Source organism: Chrysoperla carnea, chromosome 2 (assembly GCF_905475395.1).
Source record: "Chrysoperla carnea chromosome 2, inChrCarn1.1, whole genome shotgun sequence".
In the NCBI taxonomy this organism is placed as follows: Eukaryota; Metazoa; Arthropoda; class Insecta; order Neuroptera; family Chrysopidae; genus Chrysoperla; species Chrysoperla carnea.
This window is the reverse complement of record NC_058338.1, coordinates 91696178-91722539: the sequence shown is the minus strand read 5'-3', so window position 1 is coordinate 91722539 and position 26362 is coordinate 91696178. Positions and strand designations below refer to the sequence as shown.

At 30.4% G+C, this 26362-nt stretch overlaps 2 protein-coding genes across 2 annotated transcripts; one reads left to right on the top strand and one right to left on the bottom strand.

The window, feature by feature from the left end:
* Window positions 1-1668: 1668 nt before the first annotated feature.
* LOC123293050 (cap-specific mRNA (nucleoside-2'-O-)-methyltransferase 1) lies at window positions 1669-11006 on the top strand (the record flags this gene model as incomplete). The annotated part of the gene is made up of 12 exons (XM_044873766.1): window positions 1669-1770; window positions 1840-2052; window positions 2119-2277; window positions 3738-4070; window positions 4134-4239; window positions 4402-4598; window positions 5075-5258; window positions 5917-6136; window positions 7100-7416; window positions 8928-9144; window positions 10278-10513; window positions 10909-11006. Coding segments are annotated over exons 2-12 (2181 nt in total), but the record flags the coding sequence as incomplete, so codon positions are not given.
* A 1707-nt stretch (window positions 11007-12713) lies between these two features.
* LOC123293049 (serine/threonine-protein phosphatase 4 regulatory subunit 4-like) lies at window positions 12714-23442 on the bottom strand. Its single transcript, XM_044873765.1, has 15 exons — window positions 23328-23442; window positions 21773-21849; window positions 20715-20820; window positions 19719-19922; window positions 18713-18825; window positions 18521-18618; window positions 18337-18456; window positions 18005-18024; window positions 17177-17332; window positions 16520-16736; window positions 15246-15388; window positions 14153-14332; window positions 13851-14085; window positions 13387-13595; window positions 12714-12838 (listed from the first exon to the last, which is right to left on the bottom strand). Exons 1-15 carry the CDS (start codon window positions 23421-23423, stop codon window positions 12767-12769), a joined length of 2046 nt encoding a protein of 681 aa, XP_044729700.1. The 5' UTR covers window positions 23424-23442; the 3' UTR covers window positions 12714-12766.
* Between the last annotated feature and the right edge of the window lie 2920 nt (window positions 23443-26362).

The window sequence follows — 26362 nt, the reverse complement described above, 5'->3', positions numbered from 1 at the left end:
TTTAAATAAATACATAAAATCGCTTATTTTCAGTTACTTTGAACGGCCCAATATAACCCTTTCCTATCGTTCATTTAAAAAAAAAAAAAAAAAAAAAAATTCAAAACAAACAATTGACTGAGTTAATTATTGAAATACCATGTATAGACAGTGTTGATGCGCAATCGTTTGTTTTTTTGACGTCACGTAAATAACAAAAGATATTCACTTTTAAATAGACACACACACAACTGATATTCCTTTATTAATACATACTATAAAATTTGCACCTAATTAACGCCCTCGTGAGTAAACAGTGATGTTTACAAAAAAATGTTTCAAACAAAAGTTTTTTAGTTTTTTATAAGGAACATTTTTTACATTTAAACTTTTGTTCTATCTCTAACGGTTTACAAGACCCAATTGACCTATGATGCTCATTTACGAACTTGACCTCACTTTTTACGTCCTGAGTACGCTGTAAAAATTTCAGCTCGATATCTTTTTTCGTTTTTGAGTTATCGTGTCCACAGATGGACGGACGGACGGACAACCGGAAATGGATTAATTAGGTGATTCTATGAACATCTATACCAAAATTTTTTTCGTAGCATCAATATTTTTAAGCGTTACAAACTTGGGACGAAACTTAATATACTATGGATATTTCAATGGTATAAAAACTATTTAACAATTGAAGTGTTTCTTTTGCAAATAGCTATACATTTATGTAAAATGTATTGCATAAACTGGTTAAGAAATTAAGTCCAATACAAGATTTTTTATTTTTCAATAATATTATAAATATCAACAATGATATTTCACTACCTTTTCTATTTGATTTATTTTTTTTACGCAATAGAAATTATTGAAATTAATTAACATAAATTTGTATTATGACAACAATTTTTATTATGATAATATTTATTCTAATCATAAACAGAATTCATTCCGTTATTAATACGCATATTATAATAATTTCTAATGACTGCTAGATTAAGTTAAGAAAGAGTTCGAAACAATATAACATTCGAATTCGGAAATTGAAATATTGTTAGTGATTGAAATAAGGCCCTTTAATAATGATCTTTGTCAAATTCGATTTTTTTTAAGTAAATTCATTAATTTTTTTCATAAAGCACGCAAATAAAAATGCTACGAACTTAGTAATCAGCTGATTACTTAATTTATGACTAGTTGTATACAAAAAATTAATAACTTTGGTTCTGACTCAAAAGCTAAGTGAGTTTGTGTACTCAACTATTCAATGTACTCAACATTTCAATGTACTCAACTATTTAAGTAAATCGGAATTTATATTAACATGAAAATTATTTTTTGCCTTACTGCATATTAAAACTATGAAAAATTGAATCCCTCTCTGCTGTTTTAATCATTATACAAATAGAAAAATAAATGATTATTGTTCTACGATTTTATTACGAAAACATAAAAGTTTTTTATCAATCGAGATAAATTGATAATGAATTATTTAGTACAAGCAAAATAAATTTTAAATTACCTACTCCTCTCCGAATACTCCGAGTGAAGTTAAAACTTGTAATTGCGCATTACAGTTCTTTTTTTCAAAATTAACATAAAAATTAAAAACATGTTTATTTTGTTATTTTTATATTAAAATTATTAAAAATTTCGTATAAATTAAAAAAAAAATAATCAACGATGTTTCTAAAAAAATAAATAATTTAATAAAGTACTTCCATGCGAGTACAAATTAAGCTGAGTATTTTGTTTTGATTACAAATAAAATTCTAACCTAAAAAATAATCGGTAATTTGTAGTTTTTTACAATCATTTTTAAAACATTCATTATTTTTATAAAAATAATTTTGATTTTAGTCGCTTCATCAACAAAATGTATACTGAAAAACGATTATAATAAATTGAAATCCAATAAGTGTTTCGTATCATTTTTCTCTCAAGTTTTTGATTCCAATTATGGATTCACCACAGTGTAGTAGTTACATTACGGAAAATCTCGTTGATACGATGAGTTTTCTAATGAAGCCATCTCAAGAAAATTTCATGGATGATAAAGCCATGAAAATGATGGTAAACAGTTTAATTAATATTATTAAGTTTGGATTATTTTAATGAGCAAAACATATTTGTTTATAGGCGAAAATGGGGTACGTACAAGGAATGGGTTTAGGTAAAGCAAATCAAGGAATTGTAAATCCTGTTAAAGTATCCAATAAAATGGATCGTTGTGGTCTTGGATTTAATTTAACGTCCCATTCAGCGATTATCAATGAAAATTGGGATATTTCAATTGAAGTAATTTCTTTTTTTAATTTTATATATCCTTGATGATGATTTACAGTTTGTCGCTAATATTGCTTTTTAACCGTACTTGATATTAAAAATTTACAGATAATTAGGTTCAGTTCAGCAGAAGTATGTTTAAACTGTCCTACCGCCTCCCCCCCCCCCCCTTTAGAAAAGTTTACCGATATAAGTTTTCGGAAAAAAATTATGTATGATTTATGATATAAATATTATCCTCGAAGCTTTTATAATAAATTAGCAAGAAAATTTTTCACTGCTTAAAAATACATATTTTAAACTCCCGAACCAAAAAGCCAAAAAAGGGGTGTTCTAAGTTTGACCGCTATCGGCGCTATGTGTGTCTGCCTGTCTACCTTTCTGTGGCATCGTAGCGCCCAAGTGGATGAGCCGATTTAGATTTTTCTTGTTTCGTTTGAAAGGTAATTTAGTAGAGTGTTCTTAGCTATGTGCGAGTTTAGGTTTCCGTACCCGGAACAACTAAAAAATAGACCGTGATCCTCAAAATCGGTTCAGTTTGGAGAATGCTCTAAGGAAAAAGGTAAGTTAAGGGAGAGTGTTCATAGATATGTTTCAAGTGCGAGTTTAGGGCGCCGTTCCCGAAAAATTTGTCTGGGTTTTTTTTTTTAATTTTGTAAATTTTACTTGTATCTAATAAAATCTAGGAATTTTATCATACGCGGGATGTGGGGTTTCGTAGGGAGTAAAACCAGAATGAGTAGACGAAGTGTTTTCTGAAGGTTTTTACGTTGCTGATTACGAATATGTGCGTCGATTTTACGTAAAATGGTGTAATTTCAAACAAAAGTTACTAACAATTTAATTCCAATTTCCTTAAAAAATGTCTCAAGAAATTTTGCTCTATTTCTGATAATTATAGACATAATTTCCTGCAATTAGCGCGAGATCATACTTGAGCTCATGAGGAACGTCGCTCGATAAGTTGAAGTACTTCCTGAAGGTTTGTAGATCGCTGATTACGAATATATGCGTCGATTTTACCTAAAGTGGTGCAAATAAAAGTTATTAACAATTAAACTGGTAAATTGTTGAAACTCGGAAACTATAGAAAGTAGCGACAAAACTAGTGACAGAGCACTTCAATTTGCCGCGGGGTGCTCCTCAGGAGCTGAAGTATGGCCTCGCTAAAATTGATAATTTTCGAGTTACAGCGATTTAAATAATTAATTTGTTAATAACTTTTGTTTGTAGCACTTTACGTAAAATCGATGCACATATTCGTAACCAACAACCTAAAAACTTTTAGAAAACGCTGCGTCTACTCATTCCGGTTTTACTTCCCACGAAACCCCTCTTCCCGCAAAATGACTAGAGGAATTGTTAACAAAATTCGGATCCGTGGCAGAGCTTATGTTCGGTTTTTCTAAACCTACGGAAGCCTATTCTTTAGGCTTAAAATACGGCCGTGAATACAACATGAAATCTTTCAGAATATAAAAGTTAAAGAAGAATTAAAATGGATTTCATCGGACTCTGGCATGTTGGATTTAACCGTGGATCAGTTGAGTTTAGGACAAATATTTTGTGAACGTAAATTAGAAAGTCCTTTTGAAACAACATTTTGCGATGGTGAATTACAAAAAGAATTATTTCAAGCGAAATGTGAACTAGATTTATTTGAACCTGCTGAACTACGAAAAGTCCGTGGTCGTGCCAATCCATTTGAACGAATTCGTAATGTGTTTTTTATAAATCGGGCGGCATTAAAAATGGCAAATATTGATGCGGCATGTAATTTTATGTTTACCAATCTTGAACGTGATGTAAGTAAAAACTTACTTCGAATATTTAACAAGTTCTTGTTTTGATTCAATTTTATTTTTCAGCCTGATCATTTCACCACAAACAAACCGTATTATTTTGCTGACGTTTGTGCTGGACCAGGAGGTTTCTCCGAATATATTTTGTGGAGAAAAAAATGGTTATATAAAGGTATTACTTAAATTTCTAAAATATTTTCTAGAATTTAGAATAAAAGTTTATTTACTTGTGAAAAAGTAAACACGGGATTTTTTTCAATTTACTTATAAAGAAAAAACTAACCTGTTACAAAATGGAAATTATAACTGTATTTTTTGTCTTTTTTATTTACAGGTTTTGGATTTACTTTAAAGGAGGAAAATGATTTTACATTAAATGAATTTCTCGCTGGATCACCAGAAACATTTCAACCATTTTATGGACCAAAACAAGATGGAAATATTTATGATCCAGATAATATTACAGATTTTACGAACAAAGTTTTAGAACAAACTGATAATCAGGGAGTTCATTTCATGATGTCGGATGGCGTAAGTGTAATTTTTCACTTAATATGATTTGAAAATAATCATTTTTTAACCCCCGAACCAGAAAAAGGGGTGTTATAAATTTGACCACTATGTGTGTGTGTGTGTGTGTGTGTGTGTGTGTGTTTGTCTGTCTGTCTGTGGTATCGTAGCGCCTAAATGGATGAACCGATTTTAATTTTTATGTTTCGTTTGAAAGATAATTTAAGGGAGAGTGTTCTTAGCTATGTTTCAAGTGCGAGTTTAGGATTCCGTAGCCTGAACAACTAAAAAATAAGTGATGATCCTGAAAATCGGTCCAGCTTGGAGAAGGCTCTAAGCAAAAAGGTAATTTAATAGAAAGTGTTCTTAGATATGTTTCAACTGCGAGTTTATATGAGTCTATACGGGATGACGTTCACACTCCGTGTCGACGGTTGAAATTTTAAAAACAATCGCAAAAATATTTACCTTTTTTAAAAAACAAATAAAATTTGTAGGGTTTTTGTGTTGATGGTAATGAAAATTTGCAAGAAGTATTATCAAAACAGATATATTTATGCCAGTGTTTAGTTGCATTATCAATTGTACGTACAAATGGACATTTTGTTACAAAATTTTTCGATACATTTACACCGTTTAGTGTTGGATTAATATATTTAATGTATCATTGCTTTGAAGAAGGTATCAATTATCGTAAATAAAAAATAGAGATCTTGCATGTTTATCTGTGAAACCACATCTAATATTGGGAATCCTTTTACACGTAATACGATGAAGCATTGTTATCTTTCAGCTTTCAATTACGATAGTTGAATTTGAACTTATTTGTCAAAAGACGCTTGTTGAAAAATAGGCTTTTGTTCTAAATTTGAAATGTGATTCACACCAAAAAAATATTATTTAAAAAAAAAAAAAAACACTATTTGCATTATGTATTTTGAAAAACCAATTCAAATTTACTTCGAAAAAAATGTAGATTGTCATGGCGTCTTGAATGGCATCACGGTCTTGAATGTCATACAATCATTTTTATTTATGAAAGTTTAAGCATTTATAATCAACTAACCTACTTTGTTCTATTAAAATGTAATGTTGTTTACATTGCGTTTGTTATGGCGTGATGTAATACTTTCAATACTTTTTGATTGGTGTTTGCTATCACGTGACTGACTACCTTATGTTTTGTTATCTACATATCATGATTAATCATTAGAAACTTTTATCCAACCGATTTATTTTTAGAGGACGAGAGCCTATTATTGTAACCAAAAAATGCAAGTTCTCTATTATAAAAAATATTTCTTCTTGAAATGTTCCAAACTATTTTTTCTTATTTTAGTTTGTATTTTTAAACCAAATGCTAGTCGGCCAGCCAATTCAGAGAAATATTTAATTTGTAAACGGAAAAAATCGAATACTAATAATATTCGGGAGTATTTGAATCAAATAAACTGTCATTTATGGAATTTTTCGGATGTAGATATTATGAATATTGTGTCAACGGATTTTTTGCTAAACGATACAACATTTTATCAGTATATTTTGGATATGAATAATAGGTAAGTAACAAAAAAAATTTTAGTAAAAATACCTTTTAAGGGACAACTTTTTATTGTATTAAAAAGTAGAAAATAATTTTATCTATAATTCACTCATATCCGACTATTTGTAAAAGCTTGAGGCGGTTAATTTAAAATATCAAAAATGAATCGGAACGCCTCATCTTCTTCTCATGCCTAATTACTTTTCGATTCACTCTTGATATTCGGGTAAGAGTGACTTGTAGATAAAATTATTTTCTACTTTTTAATACAATAAATTGTCCCCTAAAAAGTATTTTTTATTAAAATTTTTAATTTAAGACTTCAAAAATGTTTTTATATAAAATATGGTGGAAGTGATGGAAATACCAAGACGGCGCAACCTTACCATGCATTGTCCTCCAAACTAAATGTGCATGCAAAATTTCAGCTCAATCGGTTGAAGATATCTACTTCAAAATTGAGTTCAAAGAATCCACCGTAACATACATACATACATTGCAAGTTAAATAAAAGCTTTTAAAATCAATTTTTACAAAGTATGGCAACATCTTCCTGTTAGAAAATTCCTCTATTTTTTTACCTATTTGCCAGTTAGAAAACTCGCAGCAAAGAGAAGCTTGTGGCGTTCTGCGCTACTATACAGGGTGTTTTTTGCTTAAAACTTGGAAAATAAATTTTACCGATAAAATGCTTCAAACAAAAATGTAAGGTCTATAGGCGCACATCTAACGCAGACAATATTAAACTTGAAGCAAGTTTTCAGGCTCAATGAAAAGCTCACTCTATTCCATAACTGGTAATAAATAGAATAGTAATAAACATTTTTCGAAAATAATTTCCAATAAAAGTGGTTTGTTTTTCTATAAAAATCATTTTTGCACATACAATTTTTTCCTCGCTCACGAATCATCTATGAGAAATGTCACTTAATTTAAGTGTGACAAAACAAAAATGTGATGAATAAATTTAAAATTTTAGTTTATGCAAACGACAAATAATAAGTCTTAACAAAATAATGGCGTTTAGTAAAGATATGACATTGACAGAACCACGTCAAATGGATTTAAGAATACAGTGTCTTCAATACTGGAATATACCAAATATGTCACGAATGGCCGCACTAAATCTTGAACCCAATGATTATTTTGAACAATTTGTACAAAATAAAACTAGTTTAGCGTTTTTTAATGCGAATACACGTGAAATTAAAAATAAGGAAGAATTAATTGATAAAATATCAGCAGATTGTGAATGGAGATTTGGATTTTTAGAGAATAAGGAATATATTTATATGGGTATGTTTAAAATAATATTTCTTAAAAATTTTTTACCAAATCGCTCCCAAAATGTGTGCAAAGTTCGTTGTTTTTTCGAAAACTGTAAGGTATTTCGATGTAAAAAAAATGACCCAAAAAATTTGAATTTTTATTTATCAATTTAATAATTCTTTTGTGAAAAATTCATATCGATTCTCTGAACGGTTTAGGAGAAATTAACTATCAAAGTCAGTTTTTTTTACCAAAAAAAGGCACATTTCTCATAAACCTTACAGAGAATCGATATGAATTTTTCACAAAATATCTATGAGTGATTCATAGGGAATATTCATGAAATTTAAATTTGGTTCAAATATATTTCTTCCGTAACTTTAATGGCTGGACATTTCAACTAGACCATTATTTTAGTAATTAATATCTTTTTAATTACTTAAAATTAATTAATAAAAGTACAAATTCAGTGAGGGCATTTAAAAATTTCTAAAACGGAAACTCAAATTTTTATACGGACGTGACATCAAAATACGGGTTTGTCAATTTTTTTGACATACTTTATGATATTAATTACTTATATTTTGTATGGTATTACATTGAGTTTTATTATTCTACGGCTTTTTATTAGAAAAAAGTGTAAATTATACATTGAACTGTCACCAATTGACAGATCACGTATTTATAAGTCATCAACAGAGAGCGCCAAAAAACTGCGTTTAAAAATCTCAAAATTATTATGTATTTAAAATTTTTTTTTCCACTTAAATACAGCATTTTTAAGCAGTATTTATATTTTTTACTTTGTTATAACGGTGTAAACAATGAATTAAAAACATAAAAAAAATACATGAATATTCCCTATTTATAACAAAAATTTTAATTTTTGTTATCATTTTCATTTCAACTCTTTAAAGGTATTTCGATACCGTAAATTGAAAATAATACCAAAGATTTGAAATTTGATTTATCAATTAATCATACTTTTATACGTCTTTTGTGAAAAATTCATATCGATTCTCTGTACGGTTTAGGAGAAATTAACTATCAGTCAGTGTTCTTAACAAAAACAGTTTTTCATTTTTATGTACAGTTCTTAATTTTGGTGTGATTTTAAAGCTTAAAAATTGAGGAATATTGATAGAAGTTTTTCATGTAAATGGTAAAACATTTTAAAAGCACTTATTGACTAAAAACCGACATTTATAACGACTTCTTGACATACCACCATGTAAAAAGGGCTGTTTTTAATAATTTATCGTAAACTGTAAACAAAATCGACTTGAAATTTATGTAAGAAGGCGTATTAAAATACTCTTTATTTGAAACCCAAAATTTCAGTTTTTTGATAACACTTTCATTTTGGTATCAAATCACCTTGATTTAATCGTATCTGATGAATCGACCTGAAACTAATATTATTACCGAAAAGGTAGGTCTTTTAAAAATACATTATTTAAGGATATCAAGCTATATCAATGAAGGATTGAAATTTTATGAAACATGTGTTCACAGTTTTTCAGAAGTTATATTTTAAGGTTGTGGTGAAACCAGAGTTTATCAATTGAATAATGGACAGTGGCAATTAGCTCCCTTTAACATTGAACTTCCACGTGGAACTATTATAACAGCCGAGCTAGTCAAAGAATATGTAGTTCTATCACAAAATAAACGAAAATGTGTCAATTGTTTACATGTTATTGATGCTATATCGTTGGGTGATATGAATGTTCAAAATATTGGTTTTTCCGAACGGTAAGTTTATTTTATCTTATATATTATTACTCTAGCAAGTTTTTTTTCTGTCCTATCCTTATCTTCCTTATTCCTTTATCAAATTCCATGATTTACCCCTCATTTTCAAGCTTATTATGTCTGGGTTTGACGAAAACTATACTGACGGTCTAAAAATGTACCGCTTAGGAAGAAACACGCTAGACAATTAATTTGAACGAAAAAATACAATAAATTTAAATAATAAGTTTATTAGGCAAACATGTTAGTTTTTACAGATGCTCTCCTAATACTCTGGACATATAATTACTATTCTTAATACATGTTCTCCTAATATTAATTTAAGGACTTTTTTCACCACTTTTCTGCGAAATTTGTTGTTTGTTGTTTTTAGCCACGGGCTACGGTAACTACGGGAGAGGAATACCGCACGGGTTGAGCTAGTAATATTTGAATTATTTTTATATTTTCAGGAAGTTATATTATTTGTAACTTTTGGAAATCCCTACTGGCTTTTTCATAATTTGATATCCGATTGTTACATTACCCAGTGGTCACAAACTGGGGTAAATTATCAGAGAATTATAGTGACTGGGAATTATAATGAAAATCTAAGAAGGATAAAATAATTTTGTTGTCTCTATTTATTGAATATTCAGTGTTTGTCATTTTAATCTATAATGGCTAATAGCTCGTTTTGTATTTAACCAATCAATACATGACTTTAACAAAAGTTGCAGAGTTTGAGAGGGGAGATCATGTTCTGACATCAAATTAGACCTAGTTCTGCGGGTTTTTTTAATAGTCAAGTTAGATCCTAAACGATAAAAGATAGAATAGAAAGTTGATCCTCATAAAAAACTAACATTTTTCATCTAAAACATTTTTTCGAAAATCATCAGTTTTTGGAAGAAATGCGACTTAAAAATATGTCATTATTGCATTTAATCGAAAGAAAACACACTAACTACGGAAAAATACTTTAGCCAAAAATTGTGATGGACAATAGAGGACATTCGCCCGTATCCATGACTTTAGCCTATAATTATCGATAAACTTTAAGCGTATTTTCTTTCGATTAAATGCAATAATGATATATTTTTAGTCGCATTTCCTCTGAAAGTTAGCTACATCACACATAATTTTGTTTACAGACAAAATTTAATACAAATATTCTGTGAAGCTTTAAATCAACCGTACAAAATAAATACAATTAACATACGAATAAAACCAACAATACCTTTAAGTACAAATTATAATAATGAAGATGATTTTATGCGATTTACAAAAATATCAAAACGAGATAAAAAATTAATGGCGTTACAATTACCGCCAATGTGTAATCTGCAAATGGTGTTTTGTCCGAAATATTTTTTATTTATAAATACGGGTAAATATTGCGGTAATATTATTAGATAAAGATGGCAAAGTATAGAAAATACCTTTTATGACTTTTATGTCGTTTTTTTCCAATTAATTCAATCAAATTAAACATTGAACGATGCAATGATGTAAAAAAAAGATTGCGGCCGTGGGACCCACGTTACGAACGAAGTTTCTTACGAAACCTGTACAAAAAAAAATTTAAACGTTAAATAAATATTTATATACAATTTAATTAACTTACTTTTTTAAATCTGTATTATACGTAATGCACGTAGCCAGCGAGGGTGAGGGTGTTTTCGCGATACTTTAATCTTCGTATATCTTGCCAATCTTTATCTCATAATATCTATGGGTAATGTACGACTTAACTTGCATATTTATTTTTTCTTTTAATTATAGGTAATAATCTCGAAATACTACGGTATTTTTGTACAATGGAATGTCTGTCATCGGACTCGAAAAAAGAATTAACATGGAAAGAATTTCATAAAATACTTCAGAGTCAATTAAAATTAAGTAATAAAGTTGAATAATTCAAAAATTTTTATGAATCTTTTACTTTTTTTTGTAAAAATTTTAAAAAAAATTCAATAAAAAACAATTTAACATAAATTAAAACTCAGATTGAATTTTTCGCCATAGATTTTAAAATATTGACGGTTTTTTGTAAGATACTTACAATTCAGTTAAAAATTTATTTACGTAAATAAATTTTTATAATTTTAAAAGTGTAATGTTAAACTACTTTTATAATTGAAATCTACAGATTCTCTTAACGCCCAACAATAGTCTGCTAACATAGTAGGGCTTCACTTTCCTTACGACCTTAATTTAGTGTATTTACCGTCGTTTCCCCATAATATAATATTTTCCTATAATGTTATTACCAATTTTAAACTAATTAGTTTGACATCGTTTTTCACGAAAACGAAGAACAGGATTGACTTCATATTTTAGCAAGGCCTTTTTTATTATATGAATAATAGGTATTCCACTATTTTTTGTAAAAGTATTTAAAATGTTGATTTTGCTAATAAAAAGCCACCAAAAATTTATTTCGCAAAAAAACACGCTTTCTTGCCAAAAATTTAAATTTTAAACCCTTTTTAAACTGTCAAAAACGCGGGCATCCAATTTGATGACGTAATATGGGTATCATTATACGAAATAACACAAATAATTTTGACCGATATATTCATAGACATCTGATTATAATATAAATATAAATACTTATCTATGTATATATTATACCCAACTGTCTACACTGAACTAACTGATGGTCTATGACTCATACCGCTATGACATCACAGCAGGACTTACCCGCGTTTTAGGTCACGTGATATACAGTTTAAAAATTACGATTTTTAATTTTAATATTTTAAAACAAAAAAGTGCTTTATGACTTGAAATCAGAATATTTAAGTATATTTTTACATAAATTTTAACTTTACAAATTTCATGATTTATTTTTGACTAACGATAATACTCTATTCCTTCTTTTCATCATGTCATAAGCGCAAGTATAGAATTTAATTTTCGGACTGACAGGAATCAGTTGGACTATGATATAAAATGATTAACAAATCATTTTATCTTATTGTTTATAAATCATCTAGCCCAAATCAAAATTGATTCGTGAATTTAAAATGAAAAGGTCTATTTTTGGAAGAAAGTTTGTCATTAAAAGCACTTTCTTCATAACAACCTTAAACAAAAAAGTACGTTTTGATCAAAACAAAACATATTTTAGAAAAATATTTAATTTAATTTGTATATAATTTTTACATCATTAGACATTTTTAGAAAACAAATAATTGGACAAGAGCACAGTTTAAAAACAAAACAACAACACATTTTGGAAAAAAAACATATTTTAGACAAAACAATTCACATATTAAACTTTAAAATTGATAATTAAAATGTTTTCCCCACTCTAAAAGTGTAATGCTTTATCAAATAAATACATTATATTTAATCTCTTCTTCGTACAACCGTTGGTCCAGTGGATCCACGCATTTGATGCCCTGAAATAATTCAAACAAATCTTTCTTCTTACAAGCTCACCGAATCGATAAACATGTAGCAATGTAATAAACAAGCATGTTTTATTGTTTCAGAGTACCAAAATGCACAAATCCACACCTTTAGAAAAATTCGGTGAAGAGAGATTTAAACGTATTTATTTGACAGATATTACTATTTATGGCGGCCAAAACATTTTATTTGGCATGTGATAAATGTTTGATAACCATAATGGTCAAACAAATACATCGAATCTAATCTCTTCTTGGTAAAGACGTTGATCAAGTGGGGTCGGACACTTAATGGTCTGAAACAATGAAACAAATTGTTAATGAACAACATTTCTGTCGAATTGTGTCGGTTGTCGAGTAACCGAAATTTTATTGAAATCTTAACTCTTTAGAACGGTTGCGTAGACAGATTCCTCACGCCTATTTTAAAAGGTTTTTCTTTTTCAAAAGTTCAAATGGAATGACCTCTTGGAAATTTGTTTACCCCGACACCGGCGAGGGTTATGTGTTAGGTCGGCATGTATGTATGTATGTATGTTCATCTGTTCCCTCATAACTTCTAAACTGCCTATCATAATTTGACAAATGAGGTATCGTTCAAAGCGTCTTCATCGTCCGCTTGTTAAAGCTATGAGGCGTCACATTAAATTGAATATGGGACCTTCTAGAGGATATAAAGCCATGAAATAAAAACAAATTTTAATTTAATGACACCGTGTTAGATATCAAATGAAAGGGTATAATTAGCACTTTTCACAAGTATATACAGTGTGTCGCATTAAAGATAAAATCACCCTCATATTTTCGTTATTTATGTGAATATCGATTTGAAATAAAAATTTACCTTTTGAGTAATTATATTTATCGATCGAACTTGAACAATTACTGAATTTAATATTTTACGACAATCTATATCCCTTTCAATCTCATTTCGCTTTAAAATAAGTTTATCCAACATTGCTATTAAATTGTTGTCGTTTGGTTTGAAAAAAAATCTTTTAATTCTCGGTAAAAATGTTAAAACCAGTAATCTTATATTAGGAACTTCATCATCTGAAAAAAAATTTTTGATATTAATGGTTGGTGTCAACTAAGAATAAGGTCCTGCAAAATTTAGAATGCCTCAGCTCTATGGCTTTCAAAGTAGGAAGGTTTCGCTGGAGGATGGTATCAAATAGGGATGATAAAATATTTTAGGATCGTGGAACACCAGGGTTTTTTTCGAAAATAAAAATCGAATTATTAGTTTTACTGGAAGTTCTAAACTAAAAAAATAGAAAACGCTGTAAATTAAAAAAAAGTATATACCAGCTAATGACAAGAACACTTCACAAAAATGTGTTTTGAAATATTCCGTACTAAATATATCCAAACAATCGTTACACATGCTGATAAATAATATTCGAGTGTAAAACAATTGGCTTCTAGCTATTTCGGATACTAATCGAATTCGCATATTATTTCTTTGTTCTTGTTTAATATTATATCTTAAAAATTTTAAAACAGTACGAATTGCTTGTTTTCTTACAGGCTTTGGACCACCCTATAAAAATAAAAATATTGATTCCATTTATAGCGTCTTTGATTGATTAGTCGAATTTTCACTGTACCTTAGTAATTATATTAAATATTACTGGAAGAAATTGTGTGTTAATATAGTCGCTAGGAAAAACTGCTGGTAAAAATTCTATTTGTCTTAAATAAATTGCTTGAATTCGCCAATGATTTAATTTGAACACGTTTGCCTGGCATTTTAATAGTGATCTTCCAAATTCATTTATGTTGGTATCCTTAGAAGTTTAGACTTATTAAGATATGAAATTAATGGTTTCAATCTATTTAGGATCATTGCTCGGACCGTTAGGATCAAATTGCTTTCGACCTTTTATCAATGGTGATTGATTTTTTTAAGTTAGGAAATTTTTCGTCATTTCAGGATTTTATTTTAGCGAGAAATACCAAATCTCGAGTCAAATAATAAATCATAGTGGGGAAAATCTACCGGATTTTGATAATCAATTCGGAAAGTTTTGGGGGAAGGTTAATATTTTATATAATCGATTTTTTTTGTAGTAAAAAATCGAGAAAAAGAATTTTCGGAATTCCGTAAGAATTTTCCGGTTCCGGAACGTTCTGCACGACTGTTTTGAGGCAGTTTATCTCTACACAGTTTTCTTTGGTAACGTTTTCTTGAATAACTCTGCTTCTATTTTTCGGATTGAGGCGAATAAAAAAGAGAATTGTCTGTTATGAATTTCTGCATCGATCTTGCCTATCGAATCCTGAACAAAGGAAAATAACCTGAAAATTTCAAGAAAACCGCATTAACGTCATATTTTCTACTTTGTCTGATAACCTTTTCGGAAAATGAAGAAATTGATTCGAAACTTTACAAAACAAAAATGCAAAATAACAAGAAAAAATCCAGATTTGCATCACTACAAGGTACAACAATTGAAAATTTCCAATTGGAAATTTTTCGTGTAAAACCATTTTTAGTCTTCCGAGATTGGTAACTTTTGTTTCCAGTTACCTGTTTCTCTAATAGACATCTAATATTCAATTTCGGATGATTTTATTGTGGGCATTTATCTGAAAATAAGTCGTCAAATAATACCGCGAGACCGAGAGTGTCGTATAAACATGATCCCAATCAGCCTTACAAAATTAATTCATAAAAAAATTACAAGATCATAAACTTACTATCTTTTTCGTTTGAAGTACACCTTGTTTTGCATACTGATTTAGCGTACCTGATAAATTTGGTATCAAACATACAAGAACATCATCGGAACTATCTCGAAGCAATCTTAAAAATATGTCTATGAGAATATTTATTTTATTTCCTAAAAAATAGAAACTTTGAATTATGATTAAGGTGTTTCGATACCAAAACGAAAGTGTAACCAAAATAATGTCAATTAATGAGTATTTAATACGCCTGCTGTATAAATTTTAAGTCGATTATCTGTACGGTTTACGATATATAAATTAATTATTTAAAAATGGCTTTTTTACATGGTGATATATGAAGAAGTAATAAATGTGGTTTTTTTAAGTCAATAAGTGCTTTGAAATATGTTTTATCATTTACATACAAAACTTTTATCAATATTCCTCCAGCTTTAAGCTTTAAAATCATATCAAAATTAAGAACTGTGCATAAACATGAACAATTTTTTTAAAACACTTACTTTCATGGTTCATATATATATATACTAAGCCGTACAGAGAATCGATATGAATTTGTCACAAAAGACCTATAAATGGATGATTGATAAATAAAATTTCAAATCATTGGTATCATTTTCATTTTTACGATATCGAAATACCTTAAAGAGTTGAAATGAAAATGATAACAAAAATCATCCTTTTATACGTTTTTTGTAAAAAATTCATATCGATTCTTTGTACGATTTATGAGAAATGTGTCTTTTTTTGGAAAAAAAAACTGACTGTTCACGTCATACAGACTAAACGCTCGAATGCACAGCCTGATTCAGTTGAAGATTATAGATCGATTTTCGAATATCGCAATATTTTCTCAATTTTTGGGTGCCAAAAATTCACTGGAAGCACTCGATATTTGCAATAAAGATGCGTTTCCGAATATCTACCAAATGCTTCGCGTTTGTCAGTTTTGCCCGTGGCAACAGCGGCGAATTAACGCTCCATTTTTCAACCTTGCGTCGTCTCAAAACATACCTTAGATCGGCTCAGCCCTCGCTCAATATACATCGCGGTGTAGAAGTCGATGCACACAGCGTTTTGGAAAAGTTTTTTCTGTAGCCCGCAGAATTAACTTATTGAAAAATAGTGACTGAATTTTAATCCAATTAAATGTTCTCTTTCTCGAAAAAATAATTTCTTGTTTTTATTGACTTAATGATCTAACACGGCGGACAAAAGTTTGAACTTCTCTCTTAGATAATTCCTGCGCACAGGCTTGTAAGGATAGGTAATTCAATTATACTCACCCATAAATTTAACAATATCTTGAAAATTATTAGCGGCTTGTCGCCGTACAGCATAACATGGATCTGACGTTAAAGTTTTAATAATCGCATATATAACATCTTCTGGTATATTCGGTTTTGACATTATAAAATTTGTCATTTGCGGTAGAGACATGGCACATTGTTGTCTAGTTGCTACACTTCTTGATGGATCAGATCCTTTTTTCATTTCAGTAACCTGTTGTGCGTAATTCATTTTAACGTTACATTTTTAAAACAAAGTTAAGGCCTACATTATACGTTCTGATTCTTTCCAAACCGTTTCTGATTTTTATAATCAGAATAATTTTGATTTTTTTTTTTTTTTTTGGAAGCCGCCATATTGTTAAAAATCATAATTTTGACTATTTCTTCGATTAATACCTGTACCAGAGATCGCCTACAAGAGCAGTCCCATATCAAATGTTTGAAATCGGACAATGGGATCTTAAAATTAAAGAAATGTTCTATATGTATACGTTTTGCATATTTATGTTCAATAAATGGTCTTCCCAAAAAAAAAAAAAAAAACTCATAAAAGTCGTGTTTTTTTTGCGCTCGCAACTGGATATAACCCATTAAATGGGTAGAACGAATGTGGAACGTATAATGTGATCTCTAAAAATGTGAAATACATACTGATAATCCAGCCATACTTAATTTTTGGTAAACATTTATAATAAAAGATAATTCTTTAGCGCTAGCACAATTTGATAAACACAAAGATAAAATACCGATTTCTTTGGCAAGAATTATTTTTGTATCGTCGTCAGCATTTGAACACACATCGATTAACTTTAATAATAATGGTAAAATTGAATTTTTTAAAATGTCTACGAAAGAAAAATTAAATATAAGCACTTTTAGTATATGTGTCCATCAACATACATTGTCATTGAAGTCATTGTTGGAAAGTTTTTTTATCGACCATAGCCCAGACAGACAGACACACACACACATAGTTTGACCGCTATGTGTGTGTCTGTCTGTCTGTCTTTGACATCGTGCGCCTGAACTGATGGTGGCTTGATTTTGGTAATTTAATTTAATGGAAAGTGTTCTTAGCTATGTTCCAAGTGCGGGTCTAGGGTTCCGCACCCCAAAAATTTGTCGGGGGATTTTTAAATTTTGTAAATTTCACTTGTTGGAAGATAATAATCGAAAAAATCATTTTATAAGACAATAATTAATTGTTCGTTGTCCGACAACTTGAAATATAAGATTCTCTGCAATTTTGGAGTGGCCAGACAGCGAGGAACCTATCTTTTTGCATTCCATATTCAATTATCGCCTTCAAAAAAAAAATCGGATATCCGTCAAATTGAAGCCTGCGATGGTGAAGTTGGTATGTTAAGTATAATTAAGCCACACAAAAATTTCTAGAGCTGTATTTATCGACAATGTACGAAAAACATCGTTTTTAATTTTATGAAACAGTTAAGATTTTGTTGATTTCGCCATATTTACTGAATGAATTTTCCATGAATCTGATAGAAAACATGGAAAATTTCCGCGTTGTGGAAGTTTCTGGAAATTAAAAGTTTGAAGGAATTTTTGTTCAAATTTTTTCTTATTTTAACCATCACTGAAATACATTTCACCATTTCAAGGTTAAAGCGAGAAAAATGAGACATCTAAATGTCATCTTACATTGAAAGAGGGTCGGGATATCTTAGAAACAATATCAGAGGAATTTTTGCCGTAATCAATAAATTTGACGCATTCTCAATCATTACCCTGTTTTTTTTTCTTATATCGTGAAAATCAAAAGAAATTAGACACATACTATACATACTTACCTTGTGAAAAGTCTTTACACATCAATCCAATTACAGATAATAAAGATCCACGCACAATTGGATTTTCGTCTTTACCAAAGAAAGCAATGTATTCTAATATGGATTTTTCAAGTCCAATTTCTAAACACAATATATATCCAATATAATTATGGCAAGAATTAAGGCATATTGTAACGTAACATACTTTCGACAATCGCTGGATATTGTAAACACATTGTGCCTCGAACTTCTGGAATCGGGTCTCTTGATAAATCTATCACGGTATTTAAAAAGCTTTTAACTCTAAAAAAATATGAATATTTAAATTTTTGTAAACAAGTCTATTAAGTGAAAAAATACGGAAATTTCACCGGGAATCAAAGTTACAAATACGTACACTGCTACTTCAACGGCAGGCTGTTCAGATATCACACCTAACAATCTGGCATAACTCATCTTTTTTTGTTTAGATGATTGTTTTTGTAAATCTTTCATTATAAATGATAGTACCTAAAATCGTTAAAAAATGACCAGTTAATTTTAATTAAGTTTGAACCAATAAAGTTTGCCCGCGGTCTAAGGCACAAAGGGGAATTTCAGTTTACTCATTGAAAATGGCTCTCGACCAAAAGTAAGATATTGGTAGAAGGTAATTATTAAAATGTTCGGGGAATGAAAAGAAATCCCGATAACGTGAATCATGAATGGTGCCAGATCGGGGCCGATTCTTTTGCCTCAACTACCGAAAACCCTGCCACGTAACTATACTAGTGAGCCCTAGTATCCTAGCTCGATCGGGCAGCTGTCCGGGCAAAATTTAGTGAACACAAGTACGTGAGTCCGAACAGGTAGCAGCTGAACATACTACCCCGATTGACCCAACCAAGCAACCAACCCGCCAAAATATCGTTAACACTAATGTATTAATCTGATCGGGCACACACCGTGGCTAAATCAGGATCCCTTAGTTATTAAATATACGTGATTTTTTTAAAGCTGCCCGGGAAAACTGTAGTGAACTCGAGTACGTGATCCCGAACAAGCACCCGCTGCAGCTGAATGTGCTACCCCGGATATCCGGTAGTTCCAAATCTTTCAATGAATTGATGGAAGTTCTCTTTACGAATTTCTTTCCCTAAAGTTATTATAAAAATCTGGCTAGTTATCTACAAGCTCCTAGAAATTCGTATGATTCCCTTCTCCTCATTCAAATGGCGCTTGAATGAAATAATGGAAGAGAGATGATTAAGATTTTTGCGCCTATTTCCAATATGACGATGTAAGAGAATCAGAAGTGTTCTAAAAGGTAAAAAATAAATGGGAGAGTAATCTCTATTTTAGAAGAAATCCTATTATTGTATTATTAAGCTATTAAGATAATTGAAATTCTTTTTAGAATATACCTGGGACTGTATAACTTTGCCTGATAATCGTGGAATAACATCCATCAGTGCATCAGACCATGCTTGTAGTACGGTCGCATCAACATGCTGAAGTCCTGTTAATGCTACTGGTAACAATGTTGATACAGACAAATTACGTTCAGCAAACATTCGAAACATTTTAGCAGCGACAATTTGAAATTCAGCTGATGATTGTGGTAATAACTTTAAAACAAAATCAATTATCAAATATTTAATTTCGTGTAAGTTATTAAGTAGATTAAAAGTGCGTTTTTCCCAACTGTGTGGAATCAACTAAAGACACTTAATCACCTAAGCATAGAAGTCGGAAGAGCTATTTTCATTTACAAATACTCCCAATATATAAGATTTGTTGCAGATATTGTCAGGAACAAACTAGAATTAGAGTATTTTGAATAAAAATTGTCCGTTAATTTTTATTGCTAAGGCTTATGGTCTCTAAAATTCCAAAAAATATAATGAGCTAAAAGCTTGCTGATTTTCTGACGATATTTGAACTAATCCTACTAGTATTTTAAATATGAAAGTTTGTGAGGATGTTTGTAACTCTTTCACGCAAAAACTACTAAACGACTTTGGATGAAATTTGGAACCAGATAGTTTATAATATGAATTAACATATATCATTCTTTTTATCCCGATATTATGTTCTCGTAGGGCAATTATTGCTGACCTTTTTTTTGGTACTTTATAATACTTAACAGCTACTTATAATAATTCCACGACAGCTTAAAATTATTTCACCTATAGAAAGTTACATTATCAGCGAGTATCGTGGGCTAAAATTTATTAAAAAAAAAAAAGTTTCCGCACCAAAAACTTAAAATGCATAAAATTGTGAACAAAAGGGAGGATAAGTGAGGTCAAGGAAAGTAAGGGCTGTAACACGGTAGTTTTTGTTTTTAGAGTTTAATTAAATTGCCCAGCAAAACGGGCGGATATCTGCTAGTATTAAAAATAATTATACCTACATACACTTATCACTTTTGGTAATAATTTATTATAAACTGCCTGTTTTTCAGTCATCGCTAACTCTGGTAACGAATTCAGGACATTTATTCGTTGAATTTCATCGCCCTTACTGAAAAAATAGAATATTTGTGTACACTTATATCGATATTGACTATGAAACTTTAAGGTTGATCGGACAATACACAGCAAATTTACCAATCGAATTTAAATGTAATTACCTATTTAATTACTAAAAGTAATATATAATAGACCGTGGGACACCATGAGTTTTTTTAAATGATAAAACATACTTGAAATTTCGTGAGTGGCTTCCTTTGGGCGAGTCTACCAAACTTTAATCTATGATTTTTTTTTCGAATAGGTTGTGTTTTCAAATGACGTCATATTTGAATTATCGCTCTGAAAAAACGCAACATGAAATTTGTTGGACACTATGACCACTATGACCACTTGATATCATTAATAATTAATATCTGGATGACCGAGCTTTGCTCGGTTATTCGCCAATAGATGTCAGCAAGAGTCATATTTTTCACTTTAGACTACTCAAACGCCTCCTTTTTGTTATGTTATAATTTGCATTGTATTTCATTAACTACGTTATACACCAATAGATGTCTGACGAATTTTTTTCACTTTAGACTACTCAAACGCCTCCTTTTTGTTATGTTATAATTTGCATTGTATTTCATTAACTACGTTATACACCAATAGATGTCTGATGAATTTTTCATTAAAAGACGGATAAATCGACATTTCTGATAAATGAAACCTAGCTAGATCGACTTATCGCCCCAAAAAACCCCTACATACTCATTTTCATGAAAATCGTTGGAGCCATTTCCAAGATCGTTTATATATATATATATATATATATATATATACAAGAATTGCTCGTTTAAATATATAAGATTAAACGATAAAATATTTTTTCCTTTCAAAAATACTGCATCGATGAGCTTGTATACCACCTCGAACATGCCGTACATAAGTATTTTTATCTATATCTATACATAGCCTTAATGTCAGATCAACCTTATTTTAAGTTATTTATTATTTACTTTAATAGTTGACATGCACGTTCTACTGGTGCTAAATCTGAACTGATTGACGAATGTTGCCTTAGCAGTTGTTCACTCTAAAACAAGAATAAATTTTTAAGAAAGTTAAAGTCGAATTCGAAAAATGTAGATCTTTCTGCTTATGTATATGTACGCTGCTTATAAAAAGTAAAGAAAAAAAAGTCAGTTTGCCAATTTGGCTTACATGACATCTATGAATTTTTCTGTATCCTAAAACCCACGACCTTTCTTAGCACAAAATCTACTGCTTTTTGATTTTCATCTTTTTATATTACAGTTACTTTATACATTACAGTCTGCATCAAATCTGATAGTTCAGATTTTTTGCAGACTTATTTATGATGTTATTCCAATGAATAATCCAAGTTTGTGACCTAGAGCGCCGAACGCAACTTGGTTAAAAATCGAAAAATCGGTGAAAATTTCGGAATTTGGCGATTATAACCCTAAAGGACTAGTTCGGTGATAAAACCTTTTCAAAACGTTTTAAAGTAGACTAAATTTGCTACAATATGAGCTGAGAATGGACTTGTAGACAAAATACTTTCCGAGATAAAAGCCTTTCAAAATTTATCGACGTAAGTTTATGCATCAGAGCTAACGTCAAATCCAGTAGTTCTGATTTTTAGCAGACTTGTTTATCAAAACTTGTTTTAGCTGACTTGTTAGACAAAGATAAAAAACGCGAGAAAATTTCAGTTTTTTTTCTGATTTTGGCAATTATAACCCTAAAGAGGTAGTTTTTGAAGTACCTTTTTAAGATATTTTTAAAGAAGACTAAATTTGCTACAATATGAGACTAAGATCGTCACTCAAGACCCAATAATTTCCAAGAAAAAGCTGTTCAAAATTTATCATTTTTTCTTACTTTGCAATTTTTTGCAATATTTCAGACGTCAGTTGCAATATTTCAGTAGTATTTCAAACTAGTCTAGCGGAAAGTAGTTCCATTTACCTGCGACGTAGTCTACTAGTGTTGTTCAGCGTCAAAATTCATTAAAAACAACATAATATTACAAAAAATGGTGAAGTAAGAAAAAATGATAAATTTTGAAAGGATTTATCTCGGAAACAATTGGGTTACTAAAGAGACGAATTTAGTCTCATATTGTAGCAAATTTAGTCTACTTTAAAAATATCTTGAAAAGGTACTTCAAAAACAACCTGTTTAGGGTTATAGTTGCCAGAATATTTTGAGAAGGTTGCGTTCAGCGCTCGAGGTCACAAACATGGATTATTCATTGGAATAACATCATAAACAAGTCTGCAAAAAATCAGAACTACCGGATTTGATGCAGGCTACCCCATGCTTTCAAACGACAAGGTTACTTTTATTAGTACTCATGAATTTATTTTCCAGTTTGCGTATTTGTTTCAACTATTGAAAAAATAAGATTTTCTGCAGCAATTATGGAGCTAAATAAATTTTTTTCCATAATACCGAATCATATTCCGACATCAAGCGAATTCACAAATCGTGGTGCCTCAATTATGTAACTCTCCCCGTTAAAAAAACTACGATTGTTATTATTACCTTTCCTTTTATACGTTTATCAAGTTGTAATTGTCGCAATTCTTCATCCATAATTGCTGATTTTGATAATTGATAATTTGTCTTTCCTATCAACATTTATTACCAAACTCAAATGTCTAAATATGTATATAATTACGAATTACATTCGGGGTACTAATAAAACAAATCATAGTTTACTTTGATTTTATTGAAATGTAAATGTGCCCATATATTATGGTAGTGTTGTATATCCCATATATGTAATACGTAAACATATATGGTCAGTTCCTATAAGTGGAAGGCGTTCGGACTAAGTGAAACAGATAGTGTATCGTTCTCTCACTCTTCCGATCGCATTTGTCAGCTCTGCGCATGTAATACATATTTTAGAGAATTCTCAAGCATGCGCAGTATAGATAAAATGTCTCGAACGAGAGAGAAAACAAATATTGTCGGCACCGTAATGTTTGGACATTCTTTCCCGTACCAACTGCCCATATAGGAGTATATTACATATATGGTATATCCCTATCTCTATTATATTATAAACTAGCTGACCCGGCGAACTTTGTTCCGCCTTAATGGCAATAAATAAGCATTTTTTTTTTTAATTGGAAAAAATACAAAAAAAATTAAATACCTACATTAATCATTCATAATTATTTCTGTATTTTAGTACATAGGTTGCTCTTCATTTAAGTACCTTGTGATACACGACATTTTTTGTTTTATTATCAGGCGCAAAAACAAACAACGCAGATGGTCTTCCGACCCGTGAACATGCCACGTATAATTGACCATGGGAAAAACATGAATGTTCTAGATTTAAACCACAAACTTTTAAGGATTGGCCTTGTGATTTAGGTTTTATTGTGGCGTGATTCTTGTGTTTCGCCACAAAGCAATGAATACTACGGCTCAGGTGGCGGAGTCAACAATGGCAATTTCACTTTACCATTAAGGCAGCATAATCCAGGGGTTTCTCCGGAAAACTTTAATGCACCACAATACTCGCAAACTACGTCCATTTGTTGTATTGAAACGCTGCTCGATTCAAATCAGCACTTGATAAATATCTTGTTCTGCGTCGCAAATTATCTATTTGTTGACCTCTGTTGTTCGCTCGACGATTCTGCATTGCCAACCGAGCTGTTTCACGGGCTGCTTCACTTTGCTCTCGTGATTGAGAAGCACGAAGTCGAGCCATACTATCGCGGCGCTGTTCACGTGCAATTTCTTGTTCTTCTTCAGTCCTTTCATTTGCAGTATTTCGTATTCTTCTTGCATCACGGCTTTGTCGGGAAAGATTCGATCGTCTTGGTCGCGGCATTATTAATTAAACTTCACTTCACCTAAAAACTCAAATTTTCAACCATACCGAGTTGTATAGTTCACTTCACTTTTTACGAATGGGCAATGGCACTATCATTACATTATAATTGTTAATTATTTATTTAATAGAAATAGTTTTATTATTGATTTCTTACAAATATCAAATTGTCATCCATACGTCATTACATATCTGTCATTAAACGTCACTTACATAGCTGTCATTTGCGTTTTGTTATTCCAAGTCTGATTCTTTTTTGTTATACCACGTTTTATAGTGACTGACGTTTCATGTCAAGTCACACGGGAATGCTGTCGAACAAGATAACTATGTCCATCTCCTGGCTCTAAACTACCTCCCTGCCAATTTTCAGCTAAATCGGTTCAGCCGTTCTTGAGTTATAAGTGGAGTAACTAACACGACTTTCTTTTATATATATAGATGTGAAAGTAAGGATGTTTGTTTGTTTGTTTGTTTGTTACGCTTTCACGCTAAAACTAGCAAATGGTTTTTAATGAAACTGTACAATAGTATAGCTCATACATCAGAATAACACATGAGCTATAATTTATAAAGATATATTTAAAAAATAAAATAAAATTTAATTTGACATTTATTATTTTAAAGATTTCTGTCAAAATTTAAAATATTAAATGTCAAAAAATTCAAGGCCATCTTTTCTGATATACTCAATGAATGATGACTATTTTACAATAAAAAAAATTTAAAACTGTTCAGACCTTTTAGCTGCGCAAAACAATCCCTTCAAGTGTCATGGTAGAGGGATAGGTGAAATCAAAACCGGTGGAGGCTATAAAGCGGTGGTTTTTCCTTTTAAGCCCATTGAAGCGGGCGGGTATATTATAACTGTGAAATATATTATAACTGTGAAAGTGAAGTTGTTTGTTTGTTTGTTACGCTTTCACGCAAAAACTACTGAATGGTTTTGAATGAAACTCTACAATAATATAACTCCTGATGTATGAGTTATATTATTGTAGAGTTTCATTCAAAACCATTCAGTAGTTTTTGCGTGAAAGCGTAACAAACAAACAAACAACTAATAATAACACATGAGCCACAATTTATAAAGATACTTATATTTAAAAAAAATTAATTTTAGTCAAATCAAAAAAATAATAAAAAATAAATTTCATTACATACAAATTTAGTAGGATTACATCAAAATTGGATAAAATTTAAAACCCACTAATTTTGGGCCATTCTTTTCAGCTGTGATGTCAGTTTTTCGCTAGCTATGATTTATGTGCTTAATTCCGGGACCAGGACTCCACATTCTTGACACCTAGTAGAGCTAGGTTAATTTTGGATTACATACTTAGTTTATCAAAAATTGGATAAAATTTGGATGTGATAAAGCAAAATTAAATTTTTTGAATTCTGATGACCTCATCAAGTTGAAAACTTCAATTTTTTTGATAACACACGCAAATTTGATCCAATCTTATTGGAATTTTTAACCGACTTCAAACCAAAAGAGGTTTTCAATTCGACTGTATTTTTTTTTTTTAATGTTTGTTACCTCAGAATTTTTGACTGGGTGAACCGATTTTGATGATTCTTTATCTATTTGAAAGCTGGTGCTTCCCGTGTGGTCCCATTTCATTTTGGTCCAGTTCTGACAACGGAATCCATGAGAAAACCATAAAAGTCTTCAATTTGCATTAAGTATGCACGACAAGAGGACGAATAACTCAATATCACG

Coding starts and splice junctions, on each gene's coding strand:
- LOC123293049 (XM_044873765.1), bottom strand. CDS start 23,423: ATGTTGATAGGAAAGACAAATTATCAATTATCAAAATCAGCAATTATG. Junction 18,619..18,712: donor CCTGCCGTTGAAGTAGCAGT/GTACGTATTTGT, acceptor ATATTTTTTTAG/AGTTAAAAGCTTTTTAAATA. Junction 14,086..14,152: donor TATTTAATATAATTACTAAG/GTACAGTGAAAA, acceptor TTATTTTTATAG/GGTGGTCCAAAGCCTGTAAG.